Source organism: Notolabrus celidotus, chromosome 12 (assembly GCF_009762535.1).
Source record: "Notolabrus celidotus isolate fNotCel1 chromosome 12, fNotCel1.pri, whole genome shotgun sequence".
Taxonomy (NCBI): domain Eukaryota; kingdom Metazoa; phylum Chordata; class Actinopteri; order Labriformes; family Labridae; genus Notolabrus; species Notolabrus celidotus.
Window position 1 is genome coordinate 8,207,998 of NC_048283.1, and position 15,890 is coordinate 8,223,887.

At 38.7% G+C, this 15,890-nt stretch overlaps 2 protein-coding genes across 2 annotated transcripts; both read left to right on the forward strand.

Moving 5' to 3' along the window:
* The first annotated feature begins 24 nt into the window (after positions 1–24).
* On the forward strand, positions 25–13,186 carry LOC117823337 (Schwann cell myelin protein-like). The gene is made up of 10 exons (XM_034698495.1): positions 25–1,902; positions 3,380–3,733; positions 5,420–5,719; positions 5,807–6,070; positions 8,152–8,433; positions 8,536–8,626; positions 8,704–8,745; positions 8,828–8,884; positions 9,101–9,281; positions 13,075–13,186. The coding sequence occupies exons 1-9, from the start codon at positions 1,860–1,862 to the stop codon at positions 9,249–9,251; spliced, it is 1,584 nt and encodes a 527-aa protein (XP_034554386.1). The 5' UTR covers positions 25–1,859; the 3' UTR covers positions 9,252–9,281; positions 13,075–13,186.
* Positions 13,079–13,984, forward strand: LOC117822702 (free fatty acid receptor 2-like). Its single transcript, XM_034697565.1, has one exon. The coding sequence runs from the start codon at positions 13,079–13,081 to the stop codon at positions 13,982–13,984; it is 906 nt and encodes a 301-aa protein (XP_034553456.1).
* The last annotated feature ends 1,906 nt before the right edge of the window (positions 13,985–15,890 follow it).

Here is a 15,890-nt window from a genome sequence, read left to right on the forward strand (position 1 = left end):
AAACACTGTCTTTGGGGGTCCCAGTTGCTCATTTTGTGACTGTATACTAGGGATGAGTCATGATTTTTGAATACTCAATATTCATTATTTTATTAAAAATCGAAGAGTTCATGCGACAATTTTCTGACCTTAAAAAAAAACCAATTGTCCACCATTTTTACCGATGACTGTTCAAATATGGTACTCCGCTAGACGGTGGCTGTAGAGCATCTGAAATCTGTTTGCTAACCGCATTAAATAGCAGAAAAAGATGAATGCAAACCGCATGATGAACAAAAGAAGACAAACTCTAACTGCATTAAATAGAAAAGAGGAAGAAAACAGCAACAGTTGGGAAATATGGGCGTAGCACTGTGAGACTCAGAAACACAGAAAAATGCAGAGACTGAGCATGGCTGTAAAATGTAAACATTTATGCCACTCTGCTGTGTCACAGACACATGAAGGTTGAGACAGTTGCTTCCATTGCCCGCCACCAGCGGCAAACTCAAGCCGATGGCAGTTGAAGCTACTGCCACACAAACGTACCATTAACAGGACGGGTGTCCTGTGGAGCGTTTACTTTTACTGTCTTCACCTGCAGTGCACACAGTGACGTGCTGTGTGAGTCAGTGTTGTCTCAACTTCTCCTTTCAAACATGCTGTCAGATGCCTGGAGCCAACAAACCCAGAGTTAAAGACCCAAATCATTAACATTGTGATTGTATAATTGAATTTTTAATTGATATACCTTAAATCACACTGCATTAACCCCCCTGTACTATCTTTTGTATCTATCTATATAGCAATATGTTTAGTTTTATTTAATACTTTCTGTGTGTGACTAGTGTTGATTACCAACAAATACCAATGAGCCTGAGTCCTTAGACTGACAACCAAGGTTTGACTCCAGCCTGGTCTGTTAGCTGCATCTCAAATCAGCTTCTAAAAGCTGTTGTGTCAATGTATGGCTGTCAAATGAAGGCAAATACTGCACCTTAAAAAATAAGAATATATTTAAAATCCTGTATTTTCACATGTATTGTTTTACTCAATATGTTTGGCATACATGCGTCAATCAATAGAGTTTTATATATTTAATGTTTATCATCAAATTTGTCTTTGGTTCAAACTGGCCTGCAAGGACAATGTGCTTAGTTTGTTAGAATAAGTGATCTCTTCAGTATTTTTTATGACAGTAATACATGTGACTATTTGCTCGAGCCAACAGAAATGCCCAACGTCTAATTGTGTATCTTCTATTACACGTTACACCACAAGAGATGTTGTGTTTCAGTTAACCTGATTTTAAAAATAGGCAAGAGAGCCACTCTTTAAAACTTTCTCATCGTTCAGGCTGAATGCTTCGAATGAGCTCAGCAAGTTTCCTGTATGAGACTGAATAGAACACAGGGTGGGTGTCAAGGGGATTAGGTGGTGGTTAAGTGGTGGACTTGAGGACTGTAACAGATCAGTGGGCCATCACAGACACATTCAGGCTGCAGCTCATCTGGCAAGGTAAGCTTTCATGTCCGTATCACTCAGAAACATATGAAACCAGACAGTATTTTAGATTCTTATATTTCATTTCTACTGGTGTTATGATGACAAATAATAGATTAGTCTGTACCTAGTGTTTATAATGTGTCAGGATTTGATTCACTTTTGTTTGAGGCATTTAGAGATGTATCACTCATAGTGACAGAGGTGTATGACACTGCATCTTCTGATAATTTCAAAAGTTTCCTGAAATTCCAAAATAACAAAATTTTAGAAATGTTGCTTAAATAAAACATCTTTATGTAGCGTTAAAGTAACTGCTGTGTTTTCTAACTTAAAGAGGTCAAAACGTGACTCACTGGAAGGTGACAACTTTCACCATGGGAACTACTTGTCTCCTTAGACTTCTAATCATGTCGACAGGTAATATTGAGCTTTATCCTTTTCGTGTCTCTTGTTCTTTTACTCTGTAACATTTTAAACTTGAAAAAGGTAGTTGCAATACATATAACTTAAAAAGAATTACACCAAACTACAAGGGTTGGGCACAGAAAGTGCAGAAGGAAAATAGCTTCAAATCAACATGGTTCTCAAACACAAACTATTTATCTTTATCGTCAGTTAGAAGCCTGTGGTTCTTTCTCTTTTGTGAGGTTATGTTTTGACATTGGGCTGTCAGATGATGAGTTTTTACAATTGCGATTAATATAATGTCGGTAATTAACTCAGGATTAATCTGAAATTAAACGCTCAATTTTTTATCAATTCTAAATATACCTCAGAGAGACCTCTTTTAATTAATACAGTTATCCATGAGGACACAGGCGGGGAAAAATACTGTATGCTTGCTTTGTGCAAATTTTATGTGTACTATTATTGCAACAACATAGAAACTAAAACAAATACTGTCCAGAAAATTCTACAAAATAAACTCAAAGGTGCTGCATGCTCAAAAAATGTGTAGAAAGCATAACACGGCAAGGGTGAGATGTAGGGAGGCTTAAAGATGTTTGTACGTTTGTAATTACAGCTGAAACAGCGACACTGAAGAAAACACAAAACAGCTCAAAGCACAGAGTGAAACATAGTCAACAAGAGAGGCCACCAAACTTCAATAATTAAGATATTTTGGCTATTTACTAGACTACTTAATCCCAGATACAAGCTAACAAACTGTCTGGTTTCTTCAAATATCACCCAGGAGAAAAAAATCAAATCTGCCTTTAAAATAATATGAAAGAATGATTTTAATATTTATTGTGAAAACTATCGATATTGACTGATATATATAATTTTATCGTGATAAAATCTTTTTCAATATCGCCCAGCATTACCAAAACCTTTTTTAATTTTTTTTCTTGATGCACCATACCACCTCACTACTTCCTTATTTCCCATAGGCCAGGTCAAGGGTCATAATCCGAGTCACACATTTGACAGTCCTAGTTTTAACACAAAATAACATTAAAAAATGACCTTATTATCATGAATGTACTGTGGTTGTTAAAAGATAGTATTTCAAGAATTAGCATTTTTTTTTTAGATATTAAGTCCTGTTAAACATCTTAACATACATCTTATCTACACTGTATTTGGTGTAGTGTGCTGGCATATGAAAAAAAGGGGCTGGCTATGTCTCTAAGGAGTCCTCATTTCTTGTCTTATGTAATGGCTCTAAATGCTGCTGCAACCCCAGTTCTATGGTTAAGCAATTGTACCAGACATGCATCACTTTCTGGTTGCAGAGTGATGCTGTTCAAGTCCCTGTATCTGTTTGATGATTTGACAAACACACCCAAATAACTTAATTCCCATTTAGAACTGTTCACTCAAAATTGCGTCATGTCTCTGCATGTCATTTCACCCTTTCCTTCCTCTTCTTTTCTATTTCCCAAAAAAGGCTTCTCTGTGCTGCAGCAGGTGAGAAGCTGGGGCATCACTGTGCCAAAAACAGTGACCGCAGTGGAGGGAAGCTGTGTTGTGGTCCCATGTAAGACAAAAACTCATGTTTGGGCTACCTGGTACCAATACGCCAAGTTCTCCTATCCTAAGGTGTATGACAGATTCCTTCCTTCAGTGGAACAACAGTACAGGGGACGCACCTCAGTACTGGGTAGTGCTGCAGAGGGAAACTGCACCCTCTTGATCAGAAATATTAAGAGAGAAGACAACAACCTTGAAGTTTATGTTTGGATCGACCCAGACTCTCCAGCAACTCAGAAATACTATGATCAAACTGTTAGAATCTATGTTGGTAAGTATTCATCAATGACCTGAGCCCTAATACAGTGCAAGGACCCTATTGGGACCCAATGAATCTTTCTTTCTTTCTTTCTTTCTGTCTTTCTTTCTGTCTTTCTTTCTTTCTTTCTTTGGGTCTGTCATTCTTTCTTTCTTTCTTTTTTCTTTGGGTCTGTCATTCTTTCTTTCTTTCTTTCTTTCTTTCTTTCTTTCTTTGGGTGTTGTGATCTTTCATAAACGACTTTGCAAAAAATGGCTTAAAGCTCGGGTTGGTAGTCACAGAAAACTAGCATGAATTTGAACGTAGCATGTCCTCAGGACTCCTTCTAACCCCTCCCCCCGCCTCCAAAACGACAACTCTGCTCACATGCACGAGTGCCTCTGATTCACGACCATATGATCGTGACCGTAGTCTGTATATAAAATGGACAGCATTGCTCCGCCTTTTCCCGTTGTACGGTTTTGAAGCCAAAAAACCCAGATCCAATGCACAGCCAGAGTCTGCTTTGTAGAGAATTTCTGTGTTTACCACTGTAATATCTGTGTTGCCAAGGTTACGAGCTCCGCTCTACAGCGTAGCGTCCCGAGATCCTATGGAGTTTCCCTCTACGGCAGCTGTCAATCAAAGCAAACCCCAACGTAAAACCCCATTTTTAAACTCCAATAACTGACGAAAAAGAAACTTTTCAGAAAAAAGAGGACTTGAACACAAAAGGGTCAAAATACTAACTACATATCACCACAGCATACGGATGTGAGAAACATTCGTACCACCTGTATTTATTTTTTAAAGTTTGACCGCAGCCCCATTCAAATGAATGGGGGAGACGGAGTTTTTGACCTATACTGCAGCCAGCCACTAGGGGGAGCAGTTTTTGTGGAAGCTTCACCTCCTGCCGAGCGAGCTGCACCCCTGATCGTGACTGATTCAAAAGCACATTGTTTGTGTTTTGCACTACGTCAACTCATGTCTCACTCAGCGGTAAGAAAACATCAAAAACATTATCATAGTGAAAGTTAAAAACACAAACATGTAATGTACGCGCAGGAGGCGGGCAGAACGGCAGGACGGGATTTGATTGGTTTCATATTTTGGATCCTGATGGCAGGGATTGGTTGGGGTTTTCCCAGGTTTACTCCAGCTGTAGATAGCGTCTGTTTTTCGCTCTATTTCAAGAACACATTATGTATTGATTGCCATCGAGACATAAAGATCATTTTAACCAGTATAACAAAAGTGTATCTAAATCTGACTACCAACCCCAGCTTTAAAGACCCCTTAGTACTATTTAACACTTCAGCCCCTTGACTGACTTTCACTTACATGCATCAAAATCACTGGGCATATGTATCACGTCAAGACTTAGAAATGATGTCATGGTGAAATCCTGACAGGGAGTCCAGAAATGTAATTTGAATGTCTGAATTAGCGATGTGTCAAGTGATTTACATGGTGCATATTTGAATGAGCTTGCCCTTGGGGTTTTGCCTGATCAACTCCAAACTGGGTCACTGTGTTAAAAACACATTGAAGGTTATGATGTATCAAAAGATTTTGCGTACATGAATGGGTGTGGCCTCAGCCTTGCCCAACCAACCATACTCAAACTGTGTGATCAATATAACTTGTGAAACAAATTTAAACCTATACATCAAAATCTCATGTGTTTTTTTATAACCATATTCTTGTGACTTTCAGAGAGACAATCTCCAATAATCACAATTCAGGAGCAAATAGTAGAAGGAGACATTTTCCAGGCTAACTGCAGCATTATCCACTCCTGCCCATTATCGCCTCCATCCCTTAAATGGACAAGAAGTCAATTTATGGAAAACTCAACTTTAATGGAGATCAACAAGCAAGTACAGTTGCTATGGATGTACACAGAGACACTGCATGGGCTGGCAACATACAAATTGCACAACAGCACAATGAGATGTTCTGCACTGTTCAGCGACCTCACTTTAGAAAGTCAACAAGTAACACTCAACATTTTATGTAAGGGATGCAGTTTACCTGATCACAATACTGTAAATGACAGAGCTTACTATTCTAATTGTATGTTGTGATCTTCTATATCCACAGATAAACCCGTGACTGTGATGCTGACACTGAAAAAAGAGTCTGTGATAGACGGGGATAACGTCATCATGGAGTGTGCTGCAAACTCTAACCCATCACCACACACATACAAATGGTTCAGCAGACAGATGGGTCAGAACACCATCATAAATACAACAGATGGAAAACTGCTCTTTGAAAACATTACTCAGAAAACATCTTTCTCCTGCGTTGCCTACAATGACATTGGAGAGGGGCAGTCCGACTGGGTGGATCTGGATGTTCAATGTAAGAAAATATGTATTCTATTACTTCTATCATACCATACCTTATCAATATGATATCAGTTTTCTGGGGGGAGCCGAGCTAAATGTGCGCCCTATAGGTGCAACACCAAAACCCTACATATGGGTCAGTCTCTACAATCTCTTCTTCAGCAGCCAAACATTCAAACCTATAACACTTTATAAACCTTTAAATTTTTTATATTTAATTTTTTCTATTCTTGAGAAAATTCCCTAGTTTTCAACGTTAAAAAGGAAGTGAAGACTACGCTATTCGAAATCGATAAAATATTATGCATGAACAATTGAGAATATTGTCCTTCTCAGGAAAAAATATAAGGTCTTAAGAATAATTAATTTGTTCTGTCAAGACATTATACAGCCTAGACGTATTACAAAGTAATGGGTTATGAGGTTTTTAAGTTAAAAAAAGGTAATACAAGTTCATGTTAAGAACTTTTTGTTCAGGTCGTCGGTGGCCTGGCGGTCTAAGCGCCCCATGTACAGAGGCTACAGTCCTCGTCGCAGGGGTCACCGGTTCGATTCCTGGTCGGCCGACCGTCTTACTGCATGTCTTCCCCCGCTCTCTACTCCCCACATTTCCTGTCTCTCTTCAGCTGTCATATAAAATAAAGGCAAAAAGGCCAAAAAAAACCCAAAACGAACTTTTTGTTCATTTCCACTTGTATAGGCACAACGAGCAAAGGAGACCCTGATGCCTGAATGCACCATCTAAGTTTGCTGTGGCACGGACATTTCGACAATTTGCAGAACATAAAAATGTTAAATTCACAGCCATGGTGCCAAACATGCTGGTGGTTGAAAATAAAATAAAGTTACACTAGATTTACCAGTTAAATTTGGGTTTGGAGCTTCGTCCATAGTAAAGGTCAACGCACACCTGCACGTGTGTCAAACTCAGTTGCTGTGGCTAATCCAGCATATGGAACTAGCTAGCGTCGGTAACGTTATCCAGTCCAGTCTTTGTTCTCTCACCATGGCCATGCAGATTATTTTTCTCGTAAACAAGTTACATGGCTACGCTGTCAGAGTACTTTGCTTAGTGAAGCGATTTCCTCCTCCCAAAAAATCTGGAGGCCACAGTTCTGAGTCAGGACCATTGTATGTTTGTAAAAATGGCGAATGTGACGAGTAGGCAGCGTTCCATGCACGAGCTATCAAGGAGTTTCTCCAGTAGTTTTCTTCACTTTTTGCACTCATCTAACCTCCATTTGTGCTGTAGACCTGGATTCCCGGGATAGGGATATACAACTTTAGTCACAAGTAGCCATTTAGAGTAATTTTCCAATGTCCAATCCAAATATGTTGATGGTGCGGTGGCATAAAGTCTCCTGAATGGACTAAGAACTAAGCACTGAAACCTTCCGCTGCAGATAGTTAGTACCCTCTGCACAAACATACAATTGTCGTTTAATGTATATTGTTTGTTTGACCTATTAATCCAACTCAAAAGTACTGGTGTATTTAAATGCTGTTTGATTCTAAAAATAAGATATTCTTTTTTGTGGTTGGCTATTCTCTTTTGGGAGCCTAATCCTAAATTATTTGACACAACTACTTTTAATTGTCATCATATGCTTCCTTGTAAACTGTAATAAGAAAACAGGTAGCCAACAAAGTAAGCTAAGAATAAAATCTAACAAGGTATTGATGATTATATTAAAAAAATGAGACATTAATTGACTAAAATGTGGTCAAGCATATTCCTCACCAGTTATCGGCACAAAAAAATGAAGAGAGTAAGTTTCTCTCAAGACCAAAAAGATTAACATCACCAAAAAATGTAAAAGTTGAATTACATCAGGCAAGAATTGTACTATATTTTAGATCACATCTGTCTTAGACAAAGTTCTGTCCAGTTACAAAGAGCGTACAGGCCTATAAATTGCTTAAAGGCATTTATTCAAAACAATAGTGCAACGTTGTCGCCCCTGAAAAAATATCAAAATAAAGACAGGAAAATTACTAATGTTTTAGTCTGATCACAATGTATCTTTACTATTAAACTAAATCTAAGTTATAAGACAGTTTTGATGCCCTATTTATTGACATTTTTCCATCTAGTTGCCCCAACAATCCTACCGGAGTCCTCCTGCCACCTGAGAGGGGAGTTTCTGAAGTGTGTCTGCCAGGCTGAAGCTTTCCCTGATGCCTCCATACAATGGGCCATTGATGGAAATGACTCTCTCTCATCCTCTGTCAGCTTGGTTTCCAAAAATTACAAGCATATTGTTTCTGGGGAATTAAGTGGCCAAGCTCAAAGCCAGGCTAATGTGACTTGCACGGCCACAAACTCCCTGGGCAAACACACCAAACAACTTTATTTAAACAAAATGCCAACACAGTGTAAGTTAGGCCTAATGTGCATTCTCAATTTCACTAGCTTCATTTATAAGTGTTTCATTTTTTTGTATCATATTTACCAAATCAGCTGTTTTTCTTTTACAGCTTCTTTTTCCATTTGGTTGGGAGCTTTATTGCTTGTTGGCATTGCTTTATTGTTTGGAAGCGCAGCGGTAATTTACAGAAATAGACACAGGTTGGTAGACTTTAGTCATTTGAATACATAACGACTGCGCTAATGTATTTAATCATGTAACTGTTGTTCACTCATAGATCACCGCCAGGTTCTGTGTGCAACACTGCAATCCTTTTAAGGTAAGAAAATTGAATTTTGTCTTTAAGCTGCTTGTGATTTGAAATGTACTGAATTCAAATCATTTTAATCTTTTTCTGAAAGGCCGCTAAGTGTCTCAGAGAATATGCAAGGGGAACTAAGATATAACAACCCTCAAAGGTAAATAAATCCAACTTGATGTTGTTGTACACACAAAAGTTAAAGTAAATGAGTTAATACGACATGAACTATGAAGACACCAGAAATCAGTTGTTTGTCTCTGCCTCACAAACAAACATGTGTATGATTTGTGCAAAGATTCCATAATGTCCAGTTCAAGGTCACTTTAAAACATCCAATTGATTCTCTCCTTATTTTCTTCCTCATCTTTCTCAGTTTGAGCACACAAGTTGAAGACACACAATCAAACTCGTGCAGAGCAGGGAGTGACTCTGAAGGAGATGAACCTTCCTGCATTTATGACAATGATGTTGTGGAAGAACTACGACGATCCAGAGCTCAGCAGAACAACACAACAGCCCCATAACTAGAAGGTGCAACAGAAGCCAGGGAGAAGGTGAGGAGAGAAATTATGTTTGTAAAAGATGATTTAGTAAGAAAACACATAGAAGGGGAGAACGGGGTTGGCTGTCACACTTTTTATTGTTTTGATGATTGCTCATCATCAAAACATCTTTCAATAGTCATTCCTACATTAAATTGAAGCTTAAGGTGTTGGCTTGAAATGTGTATCCCTCTTATTGTCCAAGTCATTGTAACAAAGAGGCAATTAACTATCAAAGACCCTCTGACACATTGTGACAACCAACCCCATCCCGGGGATGGTTGTCACACACTATGGGGTTGGTTGTCACACACTATGGGGTTCGTTGTCACAATGGTATTTCAATGGGAAGAATCTTTTGAAAAAGGCAAGAAGGCAGAACTACATTTGAAAGTTTAATTGCACTGACAAGTGATAGGCCTACATAACTTAATGCATTTTAACATAACATGAGCAAGGAGCATGAACAGGAAACACATCTTTAGGCCAGCCTATATAACAACATAAAGAACAAAACAAATAGGCCCAACAATAATGGCCGACTCAACTAGGCTACATGCAGTCACTGTCTGAGTTACAGTGATGGCAAATGTAGGGTCTGCGCACTCCATCTAATTTCACCATGCATGATTTTGCCCACATAGGGGTTGGTTGTTACATGTGACAACCAACCCCAAAGAGAATGTGACGACCAACCCCAACTGGAATTTTTTGCTAGCATCAAGGCTAACAACCATCTAACAACTACTTAGCTAGCTAATAAAAATCTAAACTATAGCTTCCCCCTCACACTTTGTAAGGGTAACACTTGTTTTGTTATAAACCCATCATTTAAAAGCCTAGAAGAAAAATACTGAGGAGCTGAATATTTACAATTTGACATGAAAAACACAAAAAGTCCTCTCACCTCAAGTTCAGCTGTCTTACTCCAGAGAAGACGGAGCTGTAGGTGAGCTCTGACCCTAATTCTGGAAATGTCCATACCCCAATTTGAGAGACAGTGCCCTGTGGTGGCGAGATATAACGAGCGTGACAACCAACCCCGTTTTTCCCTAATACAAAAGATGGATACATACTGTAGTTTCCAAACAGTGACGTGGAACGTTATGCAACATGCATTGATTGGCCTTTTTTAAGTCACATGTAATATGGAATTGAGAAATATTAAAATTATATTTATTCTACAGTATATGAATTATGATATAGAGAACTGTCTGAGCCGCAGACAATGTGACATGGTGAGCTCATCACAGTCGTCTTAAATCTCAAATTGAGTGCATATTGGAGCTTCACAAATGTTAATTGTGGCCAGGAGTAAATATATGTCTCATATATCATCTTGAGTTTTCAAAATAACTTGAAATACTTCCAAGTAAAGCTTGTGACATTTTGATTGTGTCTTTATTTCCTGCTGCAGTGCATACTGGCATCAATGTAAATTAGGTGCTAGAAAGACAGAAGGGAAAACAAAACTTAAGTTTATTTATTTGCACAATTAAAAGAAAATACATACAAGATAAAAAAAAATAGCAAAGATAAATAATATAATGTGCAGGAAGAGGCAGAAAACTCAGAGAGCTTATTTGAATAAAAAATACTAAATTGACACATAAAGACAAAAGTTGTTCTCAGGCAACAGAAAAGAGATTTGCTGTGGGTCTGAGGCGACTGTTTGATTATGTATTGTTGAAAACACTGACAACTTAATTTCCTGTCTTTCTAGCAAAAAAAAAACCCCACTCCACACTGAGAAAAGGAAGTCTGAAATTGAATATCGATGTGGAAAAACATTCATCTGAATTGATGACAATCTTGCTGTGTAGGCGTACATTTGAAGATAATGCAGGCCTAATCCAAACCTGATTGTCACATACAAAACGTCTTCAGGCAGACATCTAGTGGGAGGAGGTTTTATATTAACCCAATGTAAAAGTCAGCATGAGCTTCAGCTTTGCATTTTATTCATTATTGATCAACTAGTGTACGCTTGCTGGTTCAGTGTAGCACAGAAAGAGCAGTGTGCAAGACTTGGAAATGACTTGTTGTTTCCTGTTGCATTTTATGTCAGGTCATCTTTGAACTCAGGTTATAAACTGCTTGTATTTGGGGAAAGGTGCAGCAAGGCACACAACAGGGAGCTTCTTTTTCATTTTTGACAGAGCCTTTTTAAAAACACTTTCACATCCAGGTAAGTTGATATATTCACCTTATCAGTCTTTACATTGCAGATCATTTTTATACATTCATTTCTAGTGGTTGAAAATGGAGCTTGAGAGCTGATTGTAGCTTGTTTGTTTTGGAATAGTTGTGCTATAGTTGTGCTATTAAAGCCATATTCAGAATGAGATTCATCATATTTTACAAAAAACAAGGAGGCTCCACAGAAAGAAGCTTTAATACATAGCTACAGGGCTAAAGATAGACTATCTGTTGCTTTAAGTATCAGCTGTTAGTTTTGACCTTTCATTGAATTTGGGATTGATGCCAGGCACCAATAATGTTTGGTCATGGGACTGTATATGGCTTACGTGACGGTGCATAGACTTAAAAGGTCCTTAAAAGCGGTACACACAACAGCTTGCTACATGTACAAGTAAAATAATCATTTTATTGCATTATTTATTTTATTTGACCTTTATTTGACCAGGAAATAGAAACTCATTGAGATCAGAAATGTCTTTTTCAAGAGCGTCCTGGACAAGATAAGCAGCAGCACATTTTACAGAGTTTCTGACAGAGTAGCCACACAAACAAACATAATACAAGACATTTTGAGGACATTTAAATACATGTCAGAACAGAATTAAAAATACAATTCAATCCAAAACCCCGCAAAAAAACCTCTTATTCTGTAAACATCCCTGACATTGTGTTTGAGTTGTGTTGTTTTGTTCAGGTCTTCACTCCTACCGACCACAGAAAGTAGTATTACAGTCTCTGGGTTACACTCAGAGTTAGAGCCACCCACGTGTCAATATTTCATAGCTGTCGGTGTAGCAGTTATCTTTAATCAGGTGTCAGTTGTCTGTGGGTTAATAATGTTGATATGTTCTTTCCACCCTGAGTGTCCACAGGGGAGTTCAGTCCTGTAATAGCACAGCATCGGCTAAAACTACAGAGAGATCATTTAGCATAACACTCTAAACTTTGTGAAAAATGTTATTTAGATGGAAAAACACATTTTAAAACACTATTTTTGTGACCAGCTGTAAATGATTTTCTGATAACAGGGCTTCTGCTTCCTTCCTTTCATTCTGACTCGGATATATCAAATGTATTAGAGCTGCACTTATCTGATCACCACAGTTTGTCTGTGTGCAGCCAGGCAGATGTCAAACATTATGCGGTCAAGATGCTCACTCACTCTTGTTTTTTTTAGAATAGGTTTTTAAGAATATTATTTTTACTCTGACTCTTGCAGATGCTCATTACAACTCTAAACTTTGATCTGAGAATAATTAACTCTCTTTGAAGAGAGTTAATTAGTTCAACATACAGATTTCACTACCTCATCATCATTCTAATTGGTATAAAAGTAGAGAGAAGTTAAGGGCCAATTAAGCTAGGGGTTTAGCGTGCGACCCAAACACAAAGGCAGAAGTCAACATGGCAGCAGTCGACTCCTAGCCACGACCCTTTGCTGGATGTCCCCCCACTCCCTACTCCCTATACGTATATCCTCTCTCTGTTCAGCTGATCTATCTAAGAAAGGCAAAAATGCACAAAACTGTAGAAAGAAGTTAGTCTTTTTTGTAACTGTCCACATTTCTCTCTTTTAATTGGTGATTGTTCTCCTTGGGTTTAGGATCATGATGGATGAGGTGGTGAGGACTGAGGTCATCCTCTCAGTCTACATCATTTCCTTCCTTATCGGCCTGCCAGCCAACCTCTTGGCTCTCTACGCCTTCAGTGTGAAGATCCACTCCAAGCCTCTTCCCACAGACATCCTGCTCCTCAATCTGACCATCTCTGACCTGCTCTTCTTGTTCATCCTTCCTTTCAAGATGCATGAGGCAGCCTCTGACATGGAATGGACTTTGCCCGGCTTTCTGTGCTCCATCACCTCCTTCATCTTCTTCTCCACTATCTACACCAGCTCCTTGCTGCTGATGGCGGTCAGTGTGGTTCGTTACATTGCAGTAGCTTTTCCTGTTACCTATCATCAGCTGCACAAACCTGTGTATGGGATAGTCACCAGTGTTGTTATGTGGCTTATCTCAGCAGCACACTGCAGCATTACTATCATTGTCCGCTACCACCCAGCTCTGTCCAATGGAAACAGCACCGTGTGCTATGAGAAATTCACAGAGGAGCAGTTAGAGGTCCTCCTCCCTGTGCGTTTGGAGTTTTTCTTTGTGGTCTTTCTTATACCTTTTGTCATTTGTGTATACTGCTACTTGCGCTGCATCCTGATCCTGTACCGCCGCCCCAGGATACCCCAAATGCAGAAGCAGAAGGCCATCGGCATGGCTCTGGGGACTCTAGCTGTGTTTCTAATTTGTGTGCTGCCATACAACATGACCCACTTAGTGGGGTACATACAGGGTAAAAGCCCGACATGGAGATACTACACTTTGCTACTTAGCACCTTCAACACCTGCATTGATCCCATTATCTTTTACTTTTCCTCCTCTGCTTTCCACTGCACAAGTGAGAAGTCAATTTTTAGGAGGAAGCCTACAAGAATACACAAAGAAGCCACAAGCTCAGGCTAAGAAAAAAGACACTTTCAATACAATATGTGCATATCAGGCTTTTATGCCTTTATTTTACTTAATATGCCAAATATTTTATTGCGATATGTAATGCTGTATAAATTGCTTTATCACATTCTGTAATCACACTTGTAGAAAATACCTGAGAGACAGAGATGATGGCGGAACATATACGTATATTCTACAGAAAAACTTGTTTTATAAAGGCAAATATACTTTTGACCTGCTTGTGTGTATAATTGTTACTGATGTGTCAGTTTTTATAACATATAGTGGTAATTTTTTCATCAGCGTTTGGCTGATAGGACTGTTTCAACTCATAACTAACAGCAGCACCTTCAATACTGTAAATAAAAGTATCTATACGACAGAATTGTACTGGTGATTTATTCTTTTAAATTGTATTTGATTTTTAAAGTCAGAACTGTTGTAAGAATATGAAATATAAAGAGAAGAAAGAAGAAGAAATGTACTTTATTAGTGAAACAATAAAGTACTTTATGGTGAAATTAAATTTTTCCACTTGTGTTATATTTTTTTTTGGTCATGCTACACACACAGTTTGGTATATACATACAATTTTATGCACAAACATGCAGTGGACATGAACTTAGGGAGAGATCTCAGAGTGAGGATGCTGCCATCAACCAGCGCACTCCAAGCAGTTGGGAGTTTGGTGTTTTGCTCAAGTGAACCAACACCTCTCCACCAGTCCACTTGCCAAGCTTCATCCATGCTTGGGCTTGAATCCGGTTCCCAAGCCTAGTCCCTATGGACTGAGCTACTGCCACCCCAAGCTATAAGCAACAATCCACTGTTTGGATGTACCTTTAAGTTTAGAGTTTTAAAAATAAACCCTCAAATTTCACACTTGGTAGTGCTTCCATACAGCATTAATTGACATTCAACTGAACATTTTAATTAATGGTGAAGTTAACACATTAGCCTGCTAATTTATTAAAACTCACATTAAACTGATGGTGAAGTTAGACAAGAGATCTGTAGGAATGTGTATATTGTCCTTATTCAGCTCTCCTTCTTGTCAGGGCTCTGCAGTTGATACATCTTTAAAGATACATTAGGCGATGTCACAACTTTTAACACTATTATTATCACCAAAAATGATCAAAACCGGTTTAAGCTAATTCAAAGTAATTTGTGACTCAGAGATACACTCCCAAGCTCTGCTGCCATTGCTTGGATTGCAGAGCAGGTACAGTAACAATAGACACAGGGGAAATACACTTGATTCATTTCCACAGATCGTTTTGACATGACATGTGTGATCAGGTCGTCCCCAGCATCCTATTTCAGCTGTCAAAAATTAATCACTGTTGTCATGGTGTGTTGACCTGTCAAAGTCATGTATTTAACATGGCCCGGTACTAAAAAGTAATGACATTGAACTTTACTGTTCCCTTTTATTTGAGCAAACCTGTCGAGAAAGTCATGAGCAGTGCCACCCAGCCTAGTATGTAGGGCTAAGAGAAGCACCAGTCATCAAAGTGCTTACCCAGGTAGTTGAGAGTCAACCTGGAGTAGCATTTGCAAGCAGAACAAAGAGATTTTTCATGGTGAGCAGCAGAGCAAGGTATTAAAATTAATAACAGTAATATTGCTAGAGGTTGTTGTTCTTGAAAGTCATGTATCAACAGCTTTTTTCAGGAGCAGATTTACATGATATGCAAATTGATGTAGCGCTACAACATTTATGGCAGATGAGATAGAGAGAACCATAAAACTTTTAAAATAACATTATATAATTCACATGTCCATGACTTACCAGAAGCAAAGAACATGATCGCAGCAGCAGCAGAAGAGCGGTTGAACCTCTCAAACGCAGATAAGTGTGCCAGCAAAGCATTACATGGCAGAGAGGATCATGAAGGCACGAGTGGCATTCCAA